General features: G+C 40.4%; 1 protein-coding gene across 1 annotated transcript in view; it reads left to right on the top strand.

Annotated features, from left to right (window-relative positions):
* Positions 1-22068, top strand: part of COL21A1 (collagen type XXI alpha 1 chain) — a 102124-nt gene that overhangs the window by 5705 nt on the left and 74351 nt on the right. Inside the window, exon 2 of the mRNA XM_081325700.1 lies at positions 18227-18352. Within this exon, the coding sequence (XP_081181826.1) occupies positions 18265-18352 (88 nt within the window). The 5' untranslated portion in view covers positions 18227-18264. The remainder of the gene's footprint in view (positions 1-18226; positions 18353-22068) is intronic.

Below are 22068 nucleotides of genomic sequence, written 5' to 3'. Positions count from 1 at the left end.
TGCAAACTTAGTTGAGGAGGGGCCCTGCCTACCTATAATATAAGTAAGAAAGCATGAGGAATCCTAGCAAATATATATATATAGTCTCCTAACAACTGAAATAGGACTGAGCAGGATACTTATTGCTATAACACTGAGAGAAAAGTTATTTTGGCACAGTCAGAGGTAAACAATTACTTTTGAAATTATTCCTAGATCTTGGAGTGCCAGATAGTTAAAAGTGGAAAAAAGCAGTCTTAAAGCAATGCTGATTAATGAAAACCTCAGCACTTTATATAATATTAAAATATTATCTACTTTATATTTACTACAGCTAAAGTTTTTACTTTGCAGTAATTTCCAATACCTTTTTCAATCTAGTTGCTGTTGTGATGTGACAATAGAATTGAAATTAATAGCATAAGTTCAGGATAATTACATTTAATTGTTTCCTATTTTTAAATTGAAACCCTATTTTTAAAGCTGTGTTTCGAAGAGCAGTTGCACAACATGCAACCTCACACTTGGGCTGCTCAACTTTCAAATGTCATCTCTCAATATGGCTTCTCCATCCAATTCCCAGTCTAATCAGATCCAAAAGCCAAGGATGCTTTCAAACAAGAAGTTATTGATGCAGCTGCCCGAGGTGATATTGCAGCACTTAAATATGTCAAGTGTTTGAAGTGGCCAGCTCAATACAAATGAACCTCCCAGTTAGAAAAATAGACAACTTACTTACTTACTTACTTACTTACTTACTTACTTATTTATTTATTTATTTATTTATTTATTTATTTATTTATTTATTTATTTATTTATTTATTTGGATTTATATACCGCCCTTCTCCCAAAGGACTCGGGGTGGTGTACAGGGCAGTTAAAACACAATATACAAAGTTAAAAATAAATTAAATTAAATTAGCCCCAACAATTAAATATGCCTCAACATCCCAGAAAAGCTTTTCTGAAAGCTCGATTTGAATAACTGGACTCCATGGTAAGATATGGGAAGTTTCAAGGAGCCAGTTTGGCCTAGTGGTTGAGGTACCACGCTAGAAACTGGGAGATGGTGAGTTCTAGTCTCCCCCCCCCACTTAGCCATAAAAGCCAGATGGGTTTCTCTCTCAGCCCAACCCACTTCAGGGCTGTTGTGAGGAAAATAGGGGGAGAAAGGTGTGTTAGATATGTTCACCACTTTGAATTATTTGTAAAAACAATAAAGGCAGGATATAAATAAATAAAATAATATATTTTTTGTAGGCATCGTTCAATTATAGACTGGAGGTTTGTTGATATTTGGACTTGGTTGAAACATCATGTTTTGTGGTGCTGACCCCAGTGCTTCCAATGGAACTGATATTTATGAAAATAAATTTGGGTTATGATTTTCTCAGTACAAACTTGGCAACTTTAAGATGTGTAGATTTCAACTCCTGTCTGTGGAATTCTGGGAATTGAAGTACACACATCTTAAAGTTGCCAAATTTGAAAAAAGTGGTCTAAGAGATTGCTAACCTGAGGTACTTTTCTCCCCAAGTAGACACTACCCAGCATGTGCTCTTTCATTCTCTTTCTGATAGGCTGAGCTGTCCCTAAATTGTATTTCCTGTAAATAAATCTACTTCATTAGTGTTATCAAACCGGCTCCCCCTAATCATTGCTCAGATCAGATTCCCAGTCTTAGGAACACACAAATGCGGAACACTTCTAGTTCCTGTATTTCCCTTACTGCTAGTTTCTGACAAATGATCATCCTTGGGGTCAGGGTAAATATTTATTGAGATAAGATGTTTAGTGTTGGTTTTGGTTTGAGACAGGGTAGGAGAGAGTGCTTGGCTCCTCTCCATGAAGCCTTTGATAATGATGTTCCGTTGGCAACTTCTGCTCTCCCTTGTTCTTACAGCTTAATTAATATAGAAACCTAGTTAATGCATAAATAAATATTGATGTCACCCTCCCTGTTGCTACACTGATCATCTGCTTCATATTGACACCTTCACAGGAATTCTTGTGAGGTCTTTGTGTACATTCAAATTGGGTGCTAGGGTAGAGAAGATGTTAGGGTCTCTCTACATCCTCCTTGCTATAATACATTCATATGGCTTCATTTTCATTATTTTTATTCTTGCTGTATTTTCATTATTTTCATTTCGTTGTTTTAGGTATTGTTTTACATTTTTTTAGAATTTTACACTCTACTATTGTAAGCCCTCCAGAGTAGCCCCATGGCAAGATGGGCAGCAAATAAATTTAATAATAAATAAATTCTATCCATCTCAACCTTTGGGAGAATTGCAAGTGGCATGATGGGATTCCCTGGCATTCATGTAAATAATATCATGATTATGTGTATTAGAAACAATCTACTGAATATAAAAATGGAACTACGTATTGTGCGGTTCTATTTTGAAGGTGAGTAGAAATTACCTTATTAGTGAATAATTTCATATTGCACAATGCTACAAGTTCTGGCTGCAAAAAAAGAGTTTTCTGTTTCTTCTTGCCATTTAGTGCTTGTCTGGATATTATACATAAGCTCTGGTGTCAGTGTAGATGGTGAGAATGGGGGCAGCATAATTGCAAATGTAACAGTTCTACATCCATTTTCTGTCAAGATTTAGGTTGGATTACTATGGCACGGAAGACAAAGCCAATCAGAATGAGAATATCTGTAGTGGTAAGCAGAATACCAAATTATGCTACTTTTGGACTGTAGGACCAACAAATTCATGAAATGAGTTATTTGGTAGGGGTGGGGAGACAAGCAGAAGAAACATTCCAGATTGATTCATGAATATTATAGAAACAAATCATTATTTTTATCGAGTAAATGATGCATTAGAATAGATTATCATCTGATTGGGCAGGAAGAACCTCTTTGGCAATTGAGGTTAAGTTATAATTTCCCACCTTTAGCAGTTGAATTGGGGCTTTTGGCATATGTATTGTTTTGGCAACAGTTAAAACACCAAGAAAATTTCCCCATGGCCTCTGTATAAAAGCTCTCATAGGACAAACATTGCATTCATTATGATTCTTATTTTGGGGTGTCTAAACACATTACATTTGAATTTAGCTTTAATATTCTAAAGGGCAATTCCCATGTAGATGTTTATTACAAGTGGATCATGAATGACTCACAAATACTTTTAAATACAGGTGGTCCTCAACTTACGACCACAATTGAGCCCAAAATTTCTATTGTTAACTGAGACAGTTGTTAAATGAGTTTTGCCCCATTTTATGACTTTTCTTGCCACAATTGTTAAGTGAATCATTGTAGTTGTTAAAGTAATAACATGGTTGTTAAGTGAATCCAGCTTTCCCATTGACTTTGCTTGTCAGACAGGTGATCACATGACTCAGGGACACTGCAACTATCATAAATATGAGGCAGTTGCCAAGCGTCCAAATTTTGGTCACACGACCATGGGGAGGCTGCAATGGTCATAAGTGTGAAAAACTGCCATATCACTTTTTACAGTGCCCTTGTAACTTTGAAAAGTCATTAAACGAATGGTTGTAAGTCAATGACTACCTTTTGTTGTTAGTTGCGAAGTCGTGTCCAACCCATCGCGACCCCATGGACAATGTTCCTCCAGGCCTTCCTGTCCTCTACCATCTTATGGAGTCCCTTTAAGCTCACGCCTACTGCTTCAGTGACTCCATCAAGCCACCTCATTCTCTGTTGTCCCCTTCTTCTCTTGCTCTCTTGTCTTTCCCAGCATTAGTCCTTCCTTCTCATTCAGTAGTATTTGAGTTTCAACTTCAGGATCTGGCCTTCTAAAGAGCAGCCAGGGTTGATCTCCTCTAGGACTGACCGGTTTGAATGCCTTGCAGTCCAAGGGACTCGCAGGAGTCTTCTCCAGCACCATAGTTCAAAGGTGCTCAGCCTTTCTTATGGTCCAACTTTCACAGCCATACATTGCAACTGGGAAAACCGTGGCCTTGACTATACACACTTTTGTTGGCAGGGTGACGTCTCTGCTTTTTAGTATGCTGTCTAGATTTGCCATAGCTTTCCTCCCCAGGAGCAAGCGTCTTTTAATTTCTTGGCTGCAGTCTCCATCTGCAGTGATCTTGGAGCCCAGGAAAATAATATCTGTCACTACCTCCATTTCTTCCCTATCTATTTGCTAGGAATTGAGTGGGCCGGATGCCAGATGCCATGATCTTGGTCAAGGACTACCTAAAAATATCAATTTTTGTGAGATGGGATGGATCTAAAGGCAAAGGTCTACTGACACAATGAGACTGTTTAGCTCAGTGAAAATATTTTGAGCCATATATATGTCACACACACACACACACACACACACACACACACACACACACACACACACACAGACAACTTCTGTCAGCATGCAGTGTTAGGTCTCTTGGAAGAGCTAAATGCCCTCTTTCCCCTTTATTGATGAGCTTGGCCTGATGGGGGATATGTTGGGGTTTTAATGGGGATTTTTATATTGTTATTGATTGTTTTAGCTGGGCTACTATTTAATTCTTTTTAATTTTTGTATCCTGTATTTTTTATATGTGCCCTGTTCACCGCCCTGAGTCCTTCGGGAGAAGGGCGGTATACAAATATAATAAAATCAAAATCAAATCAAATATGTCTTTCATTTCAGGAAAGTCCTGTAGAATTTCTTAGCATTGGATTAAAAAAAACTTTTTTCATAGATGGTGTAAAATCCTGATTTCCACAAGCCACTGATTTAGCTAGTTCTTATGCTCAGCATTTTAAATGAGCCATTCTGGCATACCCCACAATCCATTTACCCTATCTCCCACATGGTTTCCCACAAATCACGCATATCAAGTCAGAAGTGTTCTGGGCTGTGGTCAAAGCTTCTCCTCACTTGCTTCTTAATGGTTTATTCTTCATGTTATCTGGCATAGCGTAATCTTAAAGTGGGTCAAATTCAGAGTCAGTACAGCTTGCCAGAACAAATTGCATTTAGCGGCACAGTCCTTCTGCCTTGCATCAAATCCTGGAGCACACAACAGGAACTTCCTCCGTTGTAGACAAGGAGTCTATGGGTTCAAGGGCCTCGGTTGAGTCATGACATAATTTGAAATTGAGTCTTTCCCAGCTTTTAAAAAAGTTTATTGTGGTTCTTTTGGCTCCACTAGAGATGTCAGAGAACTTCATTCAGGCTCTATTTTTATGTAAACGATCCTAATTTACACTTTCCAGACTACTGTGTACATTGGAGCATAGCTTTCGTCTGGATTTTGCACTTTGCCAAATTTTGTGATGCAGTTTTCGGCACAACATTTGCAGACCAAATGGAATATATTAGGAAAGTTACAGGGACATGTAAATGTTAAGGAAAACCATCTATGCGAGCAAATATGAAATGTTTTTTTTTTAAAAAAGAAATCACAGAATCACGTAGACATTTGATGAAACAGATGTACGATGGAGTTCATATAAAACTGAAATGAACTGAGTTTCGATGGATCTGTACATTCCTAAGTTCCATCCTTGACAGAATGTTTTCAGTGTTTAATAACTTTATGTGTTTTTCAGTCTGACATGTTATTAGTCATCTATTCTCTTTTTCTTAAAATAATAGAATTTAGCTCTTACATATCCAAAGCAATACATTTGACTTTTTTTGTATTCCTAGAATAAACTTGAAAGTACCCATGAAAATTATTGACAAGGCGCTCTTAGGCTCAGTTCAGATAGTCCATTTTCAAATAGTTTGATTTCAGCAAAGTACAGCAAAGCAAAATTTAGAATCTAGTCAAAAGTTGTGAAAAATATTCGCAAATGCAGGATAGTCAAGATGTAATGAAATACGACAACAATTGAGCCCAAGAGTTGAGTCCAACAATTGAGGCCAACATTTCTGTTGCTAAGCAAGACAGTTTTTACAGTGAGTGCCCCATTTTATGACTTTTCTTGTCATGGTTGTTAAGTGAATCACTGCACTTGTTAGTAACACAGTTGTTAAGTGAATCTGGCTTCCCCATTGACTTTGCTTTTCAGATGGCTGCAAAAGGTGATCACGTGAACCTTGGACACTGCGACCGTCATAAATACATGCCAGTTGCCAAGTGTCTGAATGTTGATCACGTGGCCACGGAGATGCTGAAACAGTTGTAAAGTGTGAAAAATGGACATAAGTTAGTTTTTGAGAATTACTGAAACTTTGAAATGTTACTAAATGAATGGCTGTAAGTTGAGGACTACCTGTATAATTCATACAAAACTAAAATAGCATTCCTGAAATAAACACCAATTAAATTTTCAAGACCCTCCCTGCATATTTTTTTTCAAGTCATTGCTTCTAATCTTGATAAAAGCAAATAAAAAGGAAGCAATCTATATTTTTAAAGCCATGCCATTGAGAAGAATCATTTTAAACAGACTTATTTTTCACAATATGAGACTGGTATACTTGTTCCCTTTCAGGTGTTCACATACAGTGTGATTTATTTTTTATATTTGTCATCTTAAACACATCATGAACCTTCCTTCTTTCCTTTCTACTTCTGGAGTTTTGAATTAAAATTTGGTAAGATTTTATATATAGTGACTTTATAGTAAAAAAAAAAAGTCTGCTCTGGAATTTGAGATTTAACCTCTTCTGGATGGAAATTCAGTTCCTCTGAAATAGCAAGTTTATAGCTTAGGAATGGTCTTTGACCTTCCTTTGGATTTAGGGGTGAGCAGTAGTATCAAAGAGTAAGTTTGCACAGCTATTTCTGCACAGCTATTTCTGTCTTACTTATGCCTCGACTACTTTAGCTCCACTACTGGAGCAGCAGCTGGATTGCTAAGAGGTACATCATACTGGGTGACTATGGTTGCCAGTGGCTGTATGAGAACAATTTAATTTGTTGGCTTGGATCTTCAAAACTTTAAAGTAGGGGTCCCCAACCCCCGGTCTGTGGACTGGTACTGGGCTGTGGCATGCCAACAACCAGTCCACACAAACAAGCAAAGCCCCATCTGTGGGATGCAGGTAGCACACAAAACCATGCCCCCTCTGGTCTGTGGAAAAACCTCTCTCCACGGAACCGGTCCCTGGTGCCCAAAAGGTTGGGGACCTCTGCCTTAAAGGCTTGAACCTAATACATACCTATCTCCATAGGAAGCTTCCTGATTAATTAAGTTCAGGGAAGGAGTACTCTCTTAAAATGCCTTCATCTTCTGGGATCCACTGGACAGACACCTTGTCTTGTGCTGCTCTGGATCTATGAAATGCCTTCTTCCAGAAATTTCACAGTCCTACATTTAGGAAAGGAGTCAAGTCCTTTATTTCTGCTATTTTCCTAGTTTGGCTATGTTGAAGGGTGATTTTAAACATTTTTTATTAGAGGTTAACTGCTTATTTATCTTACTTTTACCCGCCTTCGGTATTCTCTGGTAAAAATGGTTGGTTAACGTGCCAGCCTAGAAAACCAGGAGATTGTGAGATCTAGTCCGCTCTTAGGCATGAAAGCCAGGTGGGTGATCTTGGGCCAGTCATTCTCTCTCAGCCCAACCCATCTTACAGGGTTGCTGTAGTGGGAAAAAGTAGAAAGAAAGAGTGCTTTTCTGCAGGCAATTAGCGTACATCCCTTCATTCTGTGCAAAGAAATAAATGAAGTATTATTGCAAGCTGGTTCTCTAGATCTTTTATGCCTTTTTGATCAACTATCTCAGCGATTTTTTAAAATAGGTTCCCATAAGTCTGCCAAGTGGAATGTAATGGCTCAGTTTTGAAAGCTCTCCACATCACAGTGCAATGTGAGAGAAGTGTTAATGTTCTCTTGGGACGCAGGCTGCTCTGGATGACCTTTAGCTTATTTTCTGGAAGACTGAAAAAAAAGGCTGAAATCATACGGCTTTAATTTTAAAACTAAGAAAGCAGGCTAGCAAAAGGACAGTAAGAATCTCAAACTCAGTACCGTTTTGAGGTTTGCTGATCCACTAAATGCAAATCTTGGGCTGGAAAGCGAGAATTAGCTGGAAAGAGGAAGCTAAGAAGAAAGTGCCATTTGCTACCTGGAGGATTGGCTGTGGGCTGTTTGATTTTGCACTATTTATAATTGAGAAGAATGCTTTGCTTTTGGTTTTGGAGTTATTTGTGGTTTAGGGCATCCATACGAATGACCCTAGAAGTGTCTTCTAAGCTGCAAATAAAGGTGTTGGGCTTTGGGACGAGAGCTGCTTCCAGATCCTTTACATAAATATCCTTTAAGAGTCTTTTCCCATTGACTGAAGCTCTTGCCAGAACGACTTAATGTCACAATCTTGTTGAAATGTGCAATTGAAAGAAATTTGCCATTTCTCTCCTCACTATATGTTCAGTGAGATTTGGCACACGTGCACTTTGTATTCAGGAAACCAACTGACTTCTAGATATATAAGGAGAAAGCCCCATAAGATTAATTGAAGAAATTTCACTGATTACTGCGAACCATACAACCAGATGAACAACTTGTACAGTGAGTATCTGGGCTTGTTTGTCCTCATTATATGTGAAAATATCTTTGGTTCCTGGAGAAAGTTGCCCTCTTGTTGGTTGGAATGGGGGGCGGGGGGGGGAATTGAATTTAATAACTCAATGATTCCCAGGTGACACATGTCATTGACACTGCCTCTTCTGGGCTCCTCAATTTATTTTGACAAAATTAATAAATAGCAAGTGGAGGATTCAGAATTTCTTAACTGCGGTTGACAAATAAGTGTCCTCTGTGGCAAAGGCTTTTGGACTTTATCTAGAATTTTTATGGTGAAGTGGGCTGGGTCCATGGAACTGATTGAATTTCAGAATTTCAGCATTTAAGGTCTTATCCGCTGTTGATAATAATTATTTTTTGTATATGAATTTTGTATATGGGGGGGGGTTTGATTCCTTCATGCTGGGGCTTTAATTATATTCAAGCTAACATTATCTGGGAATAAAGTAGAAAGGCATGTTGCTGAAATAACAGGAAAGCAAAGGGCAGATTTCTTTCGTAATTCATTCTTACTTTCCTCAAGTTGATATAAGAATTAGGGTTTAAATCCTCCCAGATGCCTAAGGATCTACCTGTATGCGAAACTTGCTCAATACTATTTTGATGCCAAATGTTTGCTAGGTTCTGCTGCAGTAGCCCTTAACAGTTCCTATAACCATAACAAGTTTGTTTGCAAGGTTTGATAGACTGCTTTATTAGATTGTCTAAAACTGAACTGGCATGAGTTTTGATTGGGACACTGGCTTATGGGAAAGTTGATGACTGAGTCTTTCTTCTATAAGCATCGCTTAACTAATTCTAGCACTTCATTCTAAATGGTTATCTAAATAGTAAAATAGTACATTGTTCCCTCCCTCCACTCTAGTGTCAATACAAACAAATGATAAAAATAATATTTTCAGTATTGTATATTATTATTAATCAGAAAAACAGCAAGCAAACAGAGCCTGAATATCACCCCTATTATCATTTGCTCGGAGTAAAAAACAGAGGTTCCAGCAGGGACCCAGATTGTTGGGGGCAATTAAGCTGACTTTGTAATAATGCCGCTTGGTGTGTGTGTGTGAAAGCCCTAACAAGCAGGCATATACATAGAATTTAGGCTACTGCTAAGCTTGTAAGCCGCCCTGAGTCTTCGGAGAAGGGCGGGATATAAATGGAATTAAAATAAAAAAAATACTCTAAATAAGAAGAAAAATGTGATAGGTCTTAATGTATGGATCTCCAGTTGGGGGCGGGCAGGGATCATAATAAGGGCAAAAACCTGTCACCCTACAGGAATCTCTGCTCCTTCATCATGTGTATTATGGTCCTTTATTTTAACTTCTGCCTAAAAATTAGTGGCAATGTTTTGTTTGATATCAGAAACTGATGTTCCATTTACACATATAGACCTTAGGTCTGTACTTCCTTATCTTGTAGCAAAGCTTAAAGGTAAAGGTAAAGGTTCCCCCGCACATGCGTGCTAGTCGTTTCCGACTCTAGGGGCCGGTGCTCATTTCCGTTTCAAAGCCGAAGAGCCAGTGCTTGTCTGAGGACGTCTCCGTGGTCATGCATGGCTATTCTATTGTCATCACATGTAGTATGAAACACTGTGCTGCCTAAGTTGTCATCACAGGTGACAGAGGTAAAATCAGATACCTGGATGATGTTAAGAGGCTTCTCCTTCACTTCACAGTGGTGAGGACATTGTCTGAAGAGAGATGCACACCCATTGCTTAAAACGTTAGTCTTAAAGTTAGTCTTGGTTGGACTTTGGGGGGTGTCCACCATTCACTGTTCAGGCCAGGCCTGGAATAGATCACTGTCGGACGGGGCTTGGGCGGGTTGCCTCTGGGCCCCCGGAGCGGGGTGTGGGAATACCTATTCCCACAACATTAGGGAATGGCAGCAGATGCTTGAACAGAGGGCCGTATCAGTACCCAGGAGTGTGTCCACACTGTCTTCAAGCGGTGATGCGCTCCGACCCTCTGGTTTCGTCCCGTGGTCCCGGGAACATGGATGAGCAGCCACCCGAGCTCAGGCTTGTGTATTTCAATGCCAGGTCCGTAGTTAACAAGGCCCCGCTCATCCGTGATCTGGTTGAGGAGGAGCGTGCGGACCTGGCTTGCATCACGGAAACCTGGTTGGGCCCAGAGGGTGGTGTCCCCCTGGTTGATATTTGCCCACCGGGTTTCCGGTGCTGCACCGGCCTCGGGCTCAGGGTAGGGGCGGGGGTGTGGTGGTAGTCGTGAGGGAGACCTTATGTCCGCGGGAGGCCACCATTGTCCAAATAGCCAGGTGTGAGTCTCTCCTCATGAGATGTGGCCCTAGGGCTCAGTTGGGCTTGCTGCTTGTGTACCTTTCGCCTAGTCGCATAGCAGCAGCCCTGCCTGAGCTTCTCAATATCCTCTCAGGGTTGTTGATTGAGTTCCCCAGATTTATAATCTTGGGTGACTTCAATCTGCCATCCCTGGGGGGATCATCTGAGTTAGCTCGGGGGTTCATGGCTTCCATGATGACCATGGACCTGACGCAAGTAATTCAGGGCCCGACTCATGGGGGGGTCACACGCTCGATTTGATTTTTCTATCTGGCCGGTGGTTGGATGATCTGGGTGGGGGCTCTCCAATTGTTATGCCCCTGTCATGGACCGATCATCATCTCCTGCAGCTGGTCTTCCATTTTGCCAACCCCCGTCGTGGGGCTGTTGAACCAACTAGATGGTTCCGCCCCAGGCGCCTAATGGACCCTGAGCGGTTCCAGGCGGCCCTCGGGTCCCCACCTGCCGCCTTAGTTCACAGCTCGGCCGAGGCCCTAGTGGAAGCCTGGGAAAAGGCAGCCACTGAGGCACTCGACCAAGTTGTACCCATGCGGCCCCTGACCCGGTGCAGATCCCAGTGGGCTCCATGGTTCTCCGCGGAGCTCCGGGAGATGAAGCATCGGAGACGGGGCCTAGAGAGCTGTTGGAGGTCTAGCCGGTCTGAATCTGACCGATTGCGACTAAGGTCCTTTACAAGGTCTTACCTCACGGCGATGAGGACAGCAAGGTCAAACTACTTTGCTGCCCTCATCGCGTCCGCAGATAATCGCCCGGCTGCCCTGTTTAGGGTGACTCGCTCCCTCCTGAATCAGGAGGTGAGGGAGGAGCCCTTGCAGGGTTGTGCCGAGGAGTTTAGCCAGCATCTGTCAGACAAAATCGCTCGGATCTGGACCGGTCTGGCCTCCGACTGGGCAGAGTCTGACGGTGAGAACATGGGTGATCTTGTCGATGTCATCTGGGAGGAGTTTGACCCTGTGACTCCGGAAGAGGTGGACAGGATTATGAGGAAGCTGAGCTCCACCACCTGTTTATTGGACCCGTGCCCCTCCTGGCTGGTTTATTCGGCTCGGGAGGGGACACGAGGCTGGCTCCAGGCAGTGATAACTGCTTCTTTGAATGAGGGTAGTTTTCCCGCCGCCTTGAAGGAGGCGGTGGTGAGACCCCTCCTCAAGAAGCCTGCCCTGGACCCAGCTGTTTTAAACAACTTTCGACCAGTCTCCAACCTTCACTTTCTTGCAAAGGTTGTTGAGAGTGTGGTGGCGCAGCAGCTCACTCTGTTCCTGGAGAAAGCTGATTATCTAGACCCGTACCAATCGGGCTTCATTCCCGGGTACAGCACGGAGACGGCATTGGTCGCGCTGGTGAATGATCTCTGGTGGGCTCGGGACAGGGGTTGTTCCTCTGTCCTAGTCCTATTAGACCTCTCAGCGGCTTTTGATACCATCGACCATGGTATCTTACTGCGGTGTCTTCAGGGGTTGGGAGTGGGAGGCACCGTTTTACGGTGCTTCTCCTCCTACCTCCTGGGACGTTCGCAGTCGGTGTTGGCAGGAGGGCAGAGGTCGGCCTCGAGGCCTCTTGTTTGTGGAGTGCCTCAGGGGTCGGTCCTCTCACCTCTCCAGTTCAACATCTATATGAAGCCGCTGGGTGAGATCATTCGTGGTTTTGGGGTTGGGTATCATCAATATGCTGATGATACCCAGCTTTTTATCTCCACCCCAAACCACCCCAGTGATGCCCTCGATGTGATGTCCCGTTGCCTGGAGGCGGTCCGGGTCTGGATGGGGAGGAACAGGCTTCGACTCAACCCTGACAAGACTGAGTGGCTGTGTGTGCCGGCGTCTCGGGAAATTCAGAATATTCCATCGCTAATTATGGGGGGTGAGATATTACCCCCCATAGATAGGGCTCGTAACTTGGGTGTCCTCCTAGATTCACAGCTCTCCTTGGATGATCATATAGGAGCTGTGACTAGGGGGGCCTTCGCTCAGGTTCGCCTGGTGCGTCAGTTGCGGCCCTATCTAGACCGGGATGCCTTGCGCACAGTCACTCATGCACCCGTGACCTCCCGTTTGGACTACTGCAATGCTCTCTACATGGGGCTACCCTTGAGGACTACTCGGAGGCTCCAGCTGGTGCAGAATGCAGCTGCTCGAGTGGTGGTGGGGGCTTCCCGATACTCCCATGTAACACCTCTACTCCGTGAGCTGCATTGGCTTCCGGTTGTCCTCCGGGTAAGATTCAAGGTGCTGGTTACGACCTATAAAGCCCTAAATGGCATGGGTCCGGGTTACTTACGGGAGCATCTGCTGCCGGCATCAACTTCCCTTCGTCCAGTGCGCTCGCACAGAGAGGGCCTCCTTAGGGTGCCGTTGGTCAAAGAGTGTCGACTGGCGGCCCCCAGGGGGAGGGCGTTCTCTGTGGGCGTGCCAGACCTTTGGAACCGTTCACCGGTGGAGCTCCAGATAGCTCCCGACCTTCGCTCCTTCCGACGTGACCTAAAAACATATTTATTTGAACAAGCCGGCCTGGTCTGATGGGTTTAGGGGTATTTTAACATTTTGTATTAATTTATTTAATTGGGCTACTGTATTTAATATTTCTTTTAATTTTTTATATATTGCATTTTATTGTATTGCCCTGTACACCGCCCTGAGTCCTTCGGGAGAAGGGTGGTATAAAAATTAAATTATTATTATTATTATTATTATTATTATTATTATTATTATTATTATTATTATTATTATTATTATTATTATTATTATTATTATTATTATTATTATTATTATTATTGGAGTTGATTTCAGACGGTGTGCATCCTATTTAATATACATCTCCCACTATTACCCAGCCTAGGTCAGGTCTTTGTGCATATGAGGCATCGTCAGGTCCTTCACACTGATGGCATATTCTATAAACTCTGAGAATGTCCCTTCCCAGCAAGACTAAGATGTCAGCATTCATGTCCATTGGTGGAATCTCAGTAGCCAGGTGCCTTAAGTGGGGATGGTGATACACAGTTTCTGGGGTGGGAATCTCTTCTCTGTTGTCTGGTATTTGGTCACACTCAACCAATGATGGCAATAGTATGCCCTTAATTCAGGTCTAAAACGACCAAATCTTTATCAATAGAGAATTTTAAAAATGGGTAACAGTGCTTGGCCATTGGATTGTGATCAGTCAGCATACACTCACTCAATCAATCAATCATTATTATGGTTTTTGGGACAATCCAAGATACAGCATTTCACTGACTTGTGATCATAAACTATAGACATTACAGTATTTTAGTGTAAATATGCAAGTGAAAGACAACAGTGATCATGCCCCCTTGATGCTTAAGATGAAACATATTCCAGCTAAAATTTTGCATATAGCTGGGTTGTTTAAACTCATCAACTGTAGCACATTACAGCTGTTACAGGTAGTCTTTGATTTACAACCACAATTGGGATTGAGATTACCATTGTAAGTCAGTATGGTCATAAAGCAAATCCTCACATGAGCAGATCTGATTTTACCGCTATTTTTTTACCACAGTCATGAAGCAACTCACAGTGGTCATTAAACTGATCATGTGGCTGTTAAGTGAATCCAGCTTCGTGAATTTACTTTGTCAGAAGCCAACTGGGGAGGTCACAAATTGTGATCGCGTGACCACACAATGCTGCAATTGTTGTAAATGCAAGCCGGTTGATGTGACCATGGGGGTACTGACAAGGTTTAGAACCTTCAAGGGCAGGTTATAAAGAACTTTTTCTGAGACCGTTGTAATTTTGAACCTTTGTTAAACAAATGACTGTAAGTCAAGGACTACTTGTATTAAGTATATCTTAATACTTCTTCCATCACTCTCTTTCCTCAATCTTATCCACTCATTATCAAATTCTGAATACTTGGATTGCTGTTTGTGAAATCAAAAGCTTGTGAAAAGTGGCTTTTTTGTTGTGTTATAATCTTTGTTAATATAACATGCACACTCTGCTAGATGATGATATATAACGGCTGATTGCTCTTATCCTTTGTGTTCCCTTGGCTGCTCTTTGTAAAAGAAAGGAAATGACTATTTAGTTACATAGAACTACATCCCTCAGGAAATTTATGTATGCTAGATTAAAATTTGGCATAATGTAAAGTAGGTCTGCACATTTTTATAGTGCTTGAGAAGTTTCGTAACAGGTCATTGGCAGAGTTATTGGTACCAGGTCCTGGATAAATAGTGATACCTTTCCAGAAATATCTTGTGTTACATTTCTGTTTTGTAGATTTGGATAAATGTTTATTTTCTGTATTTAAGTCAAATGCCACAAATATTGAAGAATATTTTGTTGAGCTATTGTTGAACTTGGCACTTTACAGATGGCTATGGGCTTTCATAATATTGATGATGACGAAAGGAAAAAAAATAAGCTTATACAGCTATATTTATTTAGTTAATCTGTCATTGTATAACTATTTTTTAAAATTATATTTTATTAAAATTCTACAAAAAAGGAAAAAACAAAATGATGAAAAAATATAGGAAAGAGAGAAGTGCAAGGGAAAAGGGAAAAAGAAAATTAAAAAAGCGTAATTTTTGATGTTTTTTTAAACAGTTGCAAATACAAAATACATTAACCTTTTGATCTGAATCAAAATTCAGTAATAGACAGTATTTCTGTAATCGTATATAGTGATTTTTTTAGTAGATTCATATAACATGATTCACAAAACTGCAGTTTAGAAGTTGGACCAAGTATAGACTTAAAGGCCCATACACTGCCATTTCAATTGAGCCCTGTGAGGTCTGTGGTGCTCTCTGAGCTTGGCTGTTTGCTTACAGACATTTCATTACTCAACTAAGCAACATCATCAGTGTTGGAAGGGAATGGGGTAACTCTCTGTTGATATACAAGTGGCTTGCCCTATGGTCTTGGTGGTTGTTTGATTGGACTATTGCTTATTGTTTGATTGTTTGTCTGAGTGGTGGTTCCTTAACTGGAGTATTGGTTACTGGTTGATTGTTGACTTAGTATTAATCTTGGTATTAATTTATGCTTATTTGTTGCTGGGGAGGAGGTGTTTTGTTCCTTTTGTTTCCTTTTTGGCATTTTGATTATTGGTTTTGAATGATATCTAGATGTTGTTTATCTCTATGTGCCTGTTGATGGTCAATTTGTCTGAGTGCCAGGCTTGGCTAAATTGAGATCTTTGGCCCTTATGAGAAAATGAGCAGATTAAAGAGTGATATGCCACATGAAGCTGAAGTAGCATCAGTGGTTTTGGAATATCTTTCTAGTATACTAGCATGAGCAATTCACTTAGAGCAGACATGTCAAACACAAGGCCCGGGGGCCAGATCCGGCCCGCGAAGTGGTTTCATGCAGCCCGTGAAGCCATCCTGGAAACAGTGAGGGAACGGCCCCCACTGCCTTGGCCCTGGCCCAGAGACCCTCCTTCTGCCAGAGACCCTCAGATCTGTCTCACTCCTGCCCAGGCCCCCATAGGCACCCTTGATGCGAACGATGTAGAGCTGGCCACGCCCACCCAGTAGACCATACACACTCTAGCCACGCCCACCCAGTAGGCCACACCCACCCAGACCACACCCACCTGGCCCCCTGAGGACAACCACAATGCTCATGCGGCCCTCAATGAAATTGAATTTGACACCCCTGACTTAGAGTATCTTACCCTAGCTCTTGCAGAATCCTGAAGTTAGCACTGATTGGCAAAATAACTAATTCTTTGTAATCTGCTCATGCCCTAAACATAAATTTTAAATTGGCTTAGCATATAGAGCGGGAAAAATGTTTCACAATAGTTGCTGTAGGACAGACATGTCAAACACAAGGCCCGGGGGCCGGATCCGGCCCGCAAAGTGGTTTCATGTGGCGCGCGAAACCATCCTGGAAACAATGGGGGAACGGCCCCCACTGCCTTGGCCCTGGCCCAGAGACCCTCCTTCTGCCAGAGACCCTCAGATCTGTCCCACTCTTGCCGGGGCCCCCATAGGCACCCTTGATGCGAACGATGTAGAGCTGGCCACGTCCACCCAGTAGGCCATACGCACTCTAGCCACACCCACCCAGTAGGCCATACGCACTCTAGCCATGCCCACCCAGTAGGCCACACCCACCCTGGCCATACCCACCCGGCCCCCTGAGGGCAACCGCAATGCTGATGCGGCCCTCAATGAAATTGAGTTTGACACCCCTGCTGTAGGAGAACAGCAGGTAGAGGTGGAGGGTGGAGTAAAATGCATTATCAGTTTTGACTCTTTGCATTGCTATAAGAGATCCAAGTCCAGCACACACATACCCAAATTCTTTTGATCCTTATTTAGCGCCAATTTAGTGCTGACTGTTGGTTGATCTGATTCTTGGGTAGAGGCTTTAATAGTTGTTTATACTGCAGTCTATGCGGATGATCCTGCTTCTTTGCACCTGGCAGCCAGGTATAAATGGAGATATACAAAATGTTTTGAATTCAAAACACTAGTTTCAAATCAGAAATATTTCAAGCTCAAACCATATCATCTTTGAGCATGAAAAGAGCTTTTGAATGGAAAGCAGTTCTAGAACAGTCACAAAAACAATTTCTGATTTCAAAGAATTATTCCTAACTTGAAATGTTTTGCACCCTTCTAGCTGTAAATTGGATTTATAAAGCAGTGTGATTTGCCCTGAAATGTACTATAATTATTTGAACAGATTTATATAATTTTTTGAACTAAGACTGGTTCTAGTGAATTGCAGAAGGCCGTTTTGTATTTTTCACATTCTTTTTGGGACTTTGTTGGATTAGCCTTCCTTACTTATCCCACACTTACATAACAGAACAAAGTTTCTAGAAGGTACCAATTTTTTGAAAGAGTGTCTTAGAGCTCAACCTGTACAGGATTCTTCATATGATTTTATCTCGTATACAAATTTTACTACACAGTAGAATAAAATGTGCACATATTTCTGTATACCCGAGGCAATTTTTGTATTCTGATCTATTTAAAGTTTTGGAATGCAGGCCTTTGTGATACTGATTTCTAATAATAAGTATTCACCACAGGAACAATGTGCGAGAGTTCCTCAACTCCTTGTATATAACCAGGCTTGTATTGCATGCAGTTGGTTGTGTAGTTGATAAATGTCTGATATACCTAGGAATTTTGACAGATAAGGCTCAATCCAAGACACTGATAGAATATCTCAGTATATTATAGATGGAGGTTTTACTGTGTTGAAGTTTTGACTGTTATGACACTTAGTGGTAGAGGACCCTATTAAGACTAGTTTCTTATGATTAAGGCTCTTCAGATTAAAAAAATAGTATTTTAGGGTCTATCTTCAATCCTAACTCACTAAAGATAATTTAGTTATATAATACAACTAGCTGAACCAATCCGTTACACTGATTAGTCTTACAGGAAGCCATAACCATTTATGTACATTGCTTTCACATTTTCTTATATCATTGTTTTAATGTTGTAATATTTTGTATTTTCCCCAGTCTATTTTAGGATTTGAAGGACACAAAATACTGTATACATGGCAAAGAACATAACATTTCTTCAGACAGTTTTAATGTTCTTACTACACGGTTGCATATTGGCTGAAGGCGGTGATACAAGAGCAAGTAAGATTTTTGCTAACGAGAGCTACTTAATAAAATATAGAAACTTTCCTTAGACAGGTCTCCATTCTCTGTTCTGCTTGATATGACCTCTACTTGATATTGTTAACATCACGTTGTACTTTCACATTGCAGTTTTTGCAGTTGTCTGATTGCAATGTTTAAGACAGTCCTAAGTGGAACAGAAACCTCTAGAATTTTATATTTCTGTATGATCTCATCGGTATTTAGATCAAAACTAGAAAACTTTCAAGAGTCTGTTGTGTCTATTTTTCTTTGTTTGACTCACTATGAATATCAGATCTCTTGTTGAAAAAAATATGATTAGGTGAGCTGCAGGAACATACCATATTACTTATCTCTAAGCCAATAGTCTTCCATGTACAGTAAGTTATTCCGTTTGGTTACATAATGTTAAGCTGTAGATGAGTGATATATGTGAATTAAAGCTATAATAAAATATTGCAGTTTGGAAGAAAGCCTAGATTTCATTCCATTTCTATCTTCAGATATATTTCTCTCTCTCAACAATCTATGCCCATTAAGCATTTACAGGCCTCCATGGGCTTGTTTAAGCATTATTATTTAAGCCCCTACCTTTTCCAATAATTTTTCTAAGGAAAGCTTTATGTTTTCAGACCGGGATTTTTCCACAGATGCTGATAGCATCTCCTCATGTATACCGTACATGATTCCATTTTGGCTGCACAATCAGTAGCATTCAGAATTCTTAGATGATGCATATTTATAGCACAGTCAAATGCAAAAATTACTGTACTGGGTTTAGTTGAGGATTCTTTGAATCTTAACCCTAAGCCTAACTCTAACTTGATCGCAAATCTAAATCTCTTGTGTTTTACAGTACGTTATTGAAATACCCCAATAGTCAATTTTTAGCCTCTTCAGCGAAAATTATACAGAATGATGCCTAGGAGAAACAACATGTCAACAACTTGCAATATCTTGAAACTAAACCATACTTTGTTTTATACGTACATTGTAATTGGTTAAACCCAACAATAAAAACTGTCAAATTCTGAGTCGTCTATAAATTATTTTTTGTAGGGCATTCTATATATGCCTGAAGTGACAGTAGATGTTCATTGAAAATATCACAATATTTCTAGAGTAGCTTTGAAGTTAAAGTTATAAAATGCTTTCAAATACAATGAGTAAGGTAATTGAAATGTCAGCAAAACCCATTGTAAACCAGTGCAGGTGTTAACAAGGGGTGCAGTGGCTCAGTGGTTAAAAACATTGAGTTTGTCAATTGGAAAGCTGACAATCTGAGTTCGAGACCTGAGTGCTGTGCAATGGGGTGAGCTCCCGTTCCTTCCCCCAGCTCCTGCCCACCTGGCAGTTTGAAAGCATGCAAATGCGAGTAGATAAATAGGTATCACTTCAATGGGAAGGTTACAGCTTTCTGTGCACCTTGGCATATAGTCATGCTGGTCACATGACCACGGAAATGTTTTCGGATAATGCTGGCTCCCTTGGCTAAGAAACGGAGATGAGCACTGCCCCCTAGGGTTGGAAAAGGGGAAACCTTTACCTTTTTCCTCTACAGATGTTAAAAGCCTGGACACTTTTAAAAAAGTCTTTATCTAGTACTTGGGGAAAATACAAACAAGGTTGCATGGTTGAAAAGGTCCTTTCAACCATGACTTCCTCAAAATTTTCCTATCAAATATTTCAGTCCTAAATATAAAGTTACAGTAAATGTGATTTAAAATTTAAAAGTTATTATGCTATTTGTAATGTCTCAAGGAAACCCTTTTGACTTGGGCATTAAGTTACAGTGGCCCTATGCTCTTTAGATTCCTTTATTTTTTCAAAAGCTCACTCTTGTAATTTGTTTTGGTCATTTAATTTTTAAATTTTATTTTATTTATTTATTTGATTTTTAATCCCATCTTTATAAGTAAATCAAGATGTTGAACATACATAATACTCCTTCCTCTTCCTATTTGCCCCACAATGGCAACCCTGTCACTCACCAGTTTTCATATCGAAGGAGGGACTAGAACTCACAGTCTCCTGATTTCTAGGCCAGCATCTTAACCACTGCACCAAACATGTACCAAGTTTTTAATCATACAAACGATACCACTTAATGCATAGGTTTTCATGTTCATGTGAAAAGTATGGAAATTAATTAGTCTTTTAAAAATAAATTTATATATACTGTTCGATTTGAGATATTTTGTTTGAACGTGTTTTTGACCAGTTTTTCTTGGTTTTGCCCTTGAATTTTCCTTTGAAAGCAAAGTCGTAAACGTAAACATTTTTTAAAATCCTTATGAACCTCTTTCAGAGGTGTCCTTTTTTCAGATTGATCCTTTATTTTTTTTCCATGAAAAAACTTTTCATTCTCAGCCATGTGAATGTGCCTTGTTATACAATTTGGGGAAAAAACGCTCAGGAGAACAAAACCTTTCTCACATGTTGCTTCTTTTATTCAGTCCCATACTCCATTCCTGAAAAGCTTTTAGGTTTCTTTGTGATGTAGATTTGGGCTCCCTTTCAACTTTTGGGTCATTTGGCCCAAAGATCTCCTTGTGAAGTGAGGTGTTTAGACCTCCATCTTAGTCTTTTCTTGTTGTAAGATTGGGAAAAAGAGTAGTTTTGCATTGCAAGATTATTTTCAATGAATATGGGGAATTTGGAAACCTGCACACTTGAATATCATTTGGGAGAAGAATATAACATTTACAATAAATATATGGAGAATCCTGAATTACTGGAAAAGTTTGCTACATAATTCATTTTAAGAGCATCAAATGTGGAGAACCAAGAATTGATATAAGGCTATGAAGGGAATTTCTGGATGTATTGCTCTGGAAAATGTTCTCAGAGGATTAGGTGGGAGTGTTTTACTAAGTGCTTTCTCCCTAATGAAGTATAGATAGTCCTCTACTTACGACCAGTTGTTTAATGGCAAACCATGCCCATTTGGGAGATTGTATGCAGACGTATGACCGCAAGATATGCTTAAAAACTGACATTAAAAATGGTCCAAAAAGTGGGTCGTGTGGTGCCTTGTCTTACAATCGCAATGACTTAACGACTGAAATTCAGGTCACACTTGTGGCAGTAAGTTGAGGACTACCTGTAATAAACCCACAAACTGCTCAGTAGGATTTTAACAGTATTTAGTCATATTGTGCGTAGTGTGTAAAAGTGATGTGTATTGCTATATTTCCATTAGTCAGATGATTAACTAATCTGTTTGAAAGATTTGATATCTGAAGACAAAGCATGATTCTACTAGTTTAGTTAATTAATAAATCTAGGAAAAATACCCATTTTTTTTCCTAAGAGAAAATAAAATATACTTGTGACTGGGCATGTGGCATAGAATATAGCCATAGCTACAGAATCTACCAGTATTGAGCTTTTCCCAAAAAAACTGAACTCATAAACATCCTTTTAAACTGTACTCTTGTATATGAAGTACAAAAATAATGAATTATGAGTGCTTTTCTATTTTTTTTACTGATGTGGAGTTATTGTTCTAATCACATATTTACTGTAAGTTTGTTTAAAAGTTGATTCAATGTACTAAGGCCATTCTGGAATTCTAGCCCTCCAAAACTGAGAATAAAGTACAAGTTTCTGCCATTTTTAATCACATTTTAAGGCTACCTGAATTCCACAATATGGATTGAAATGACTAAGTCTTAAAAGTCAGTTGTGATTAACTAACTTGTTTTTACAGT

The sequence above is a fragment of the Vipera berus genome, assembly GCF_964194415.1.
Source record: "Vipera berus genome assembly, chromosome: 1".
Taxonomy (NCBI): domain Eukaryota; kingdom Metazoa; phylum Chordata; class Lepidosauria; order Squamata; family Viperidae; genus Vipera; species Vipera berus.
The sequence above is the reverse complement of the archived record's forward strand: the minus strand, read 5'-3'. Positions and strand labels throughout refer to the sequence as shown.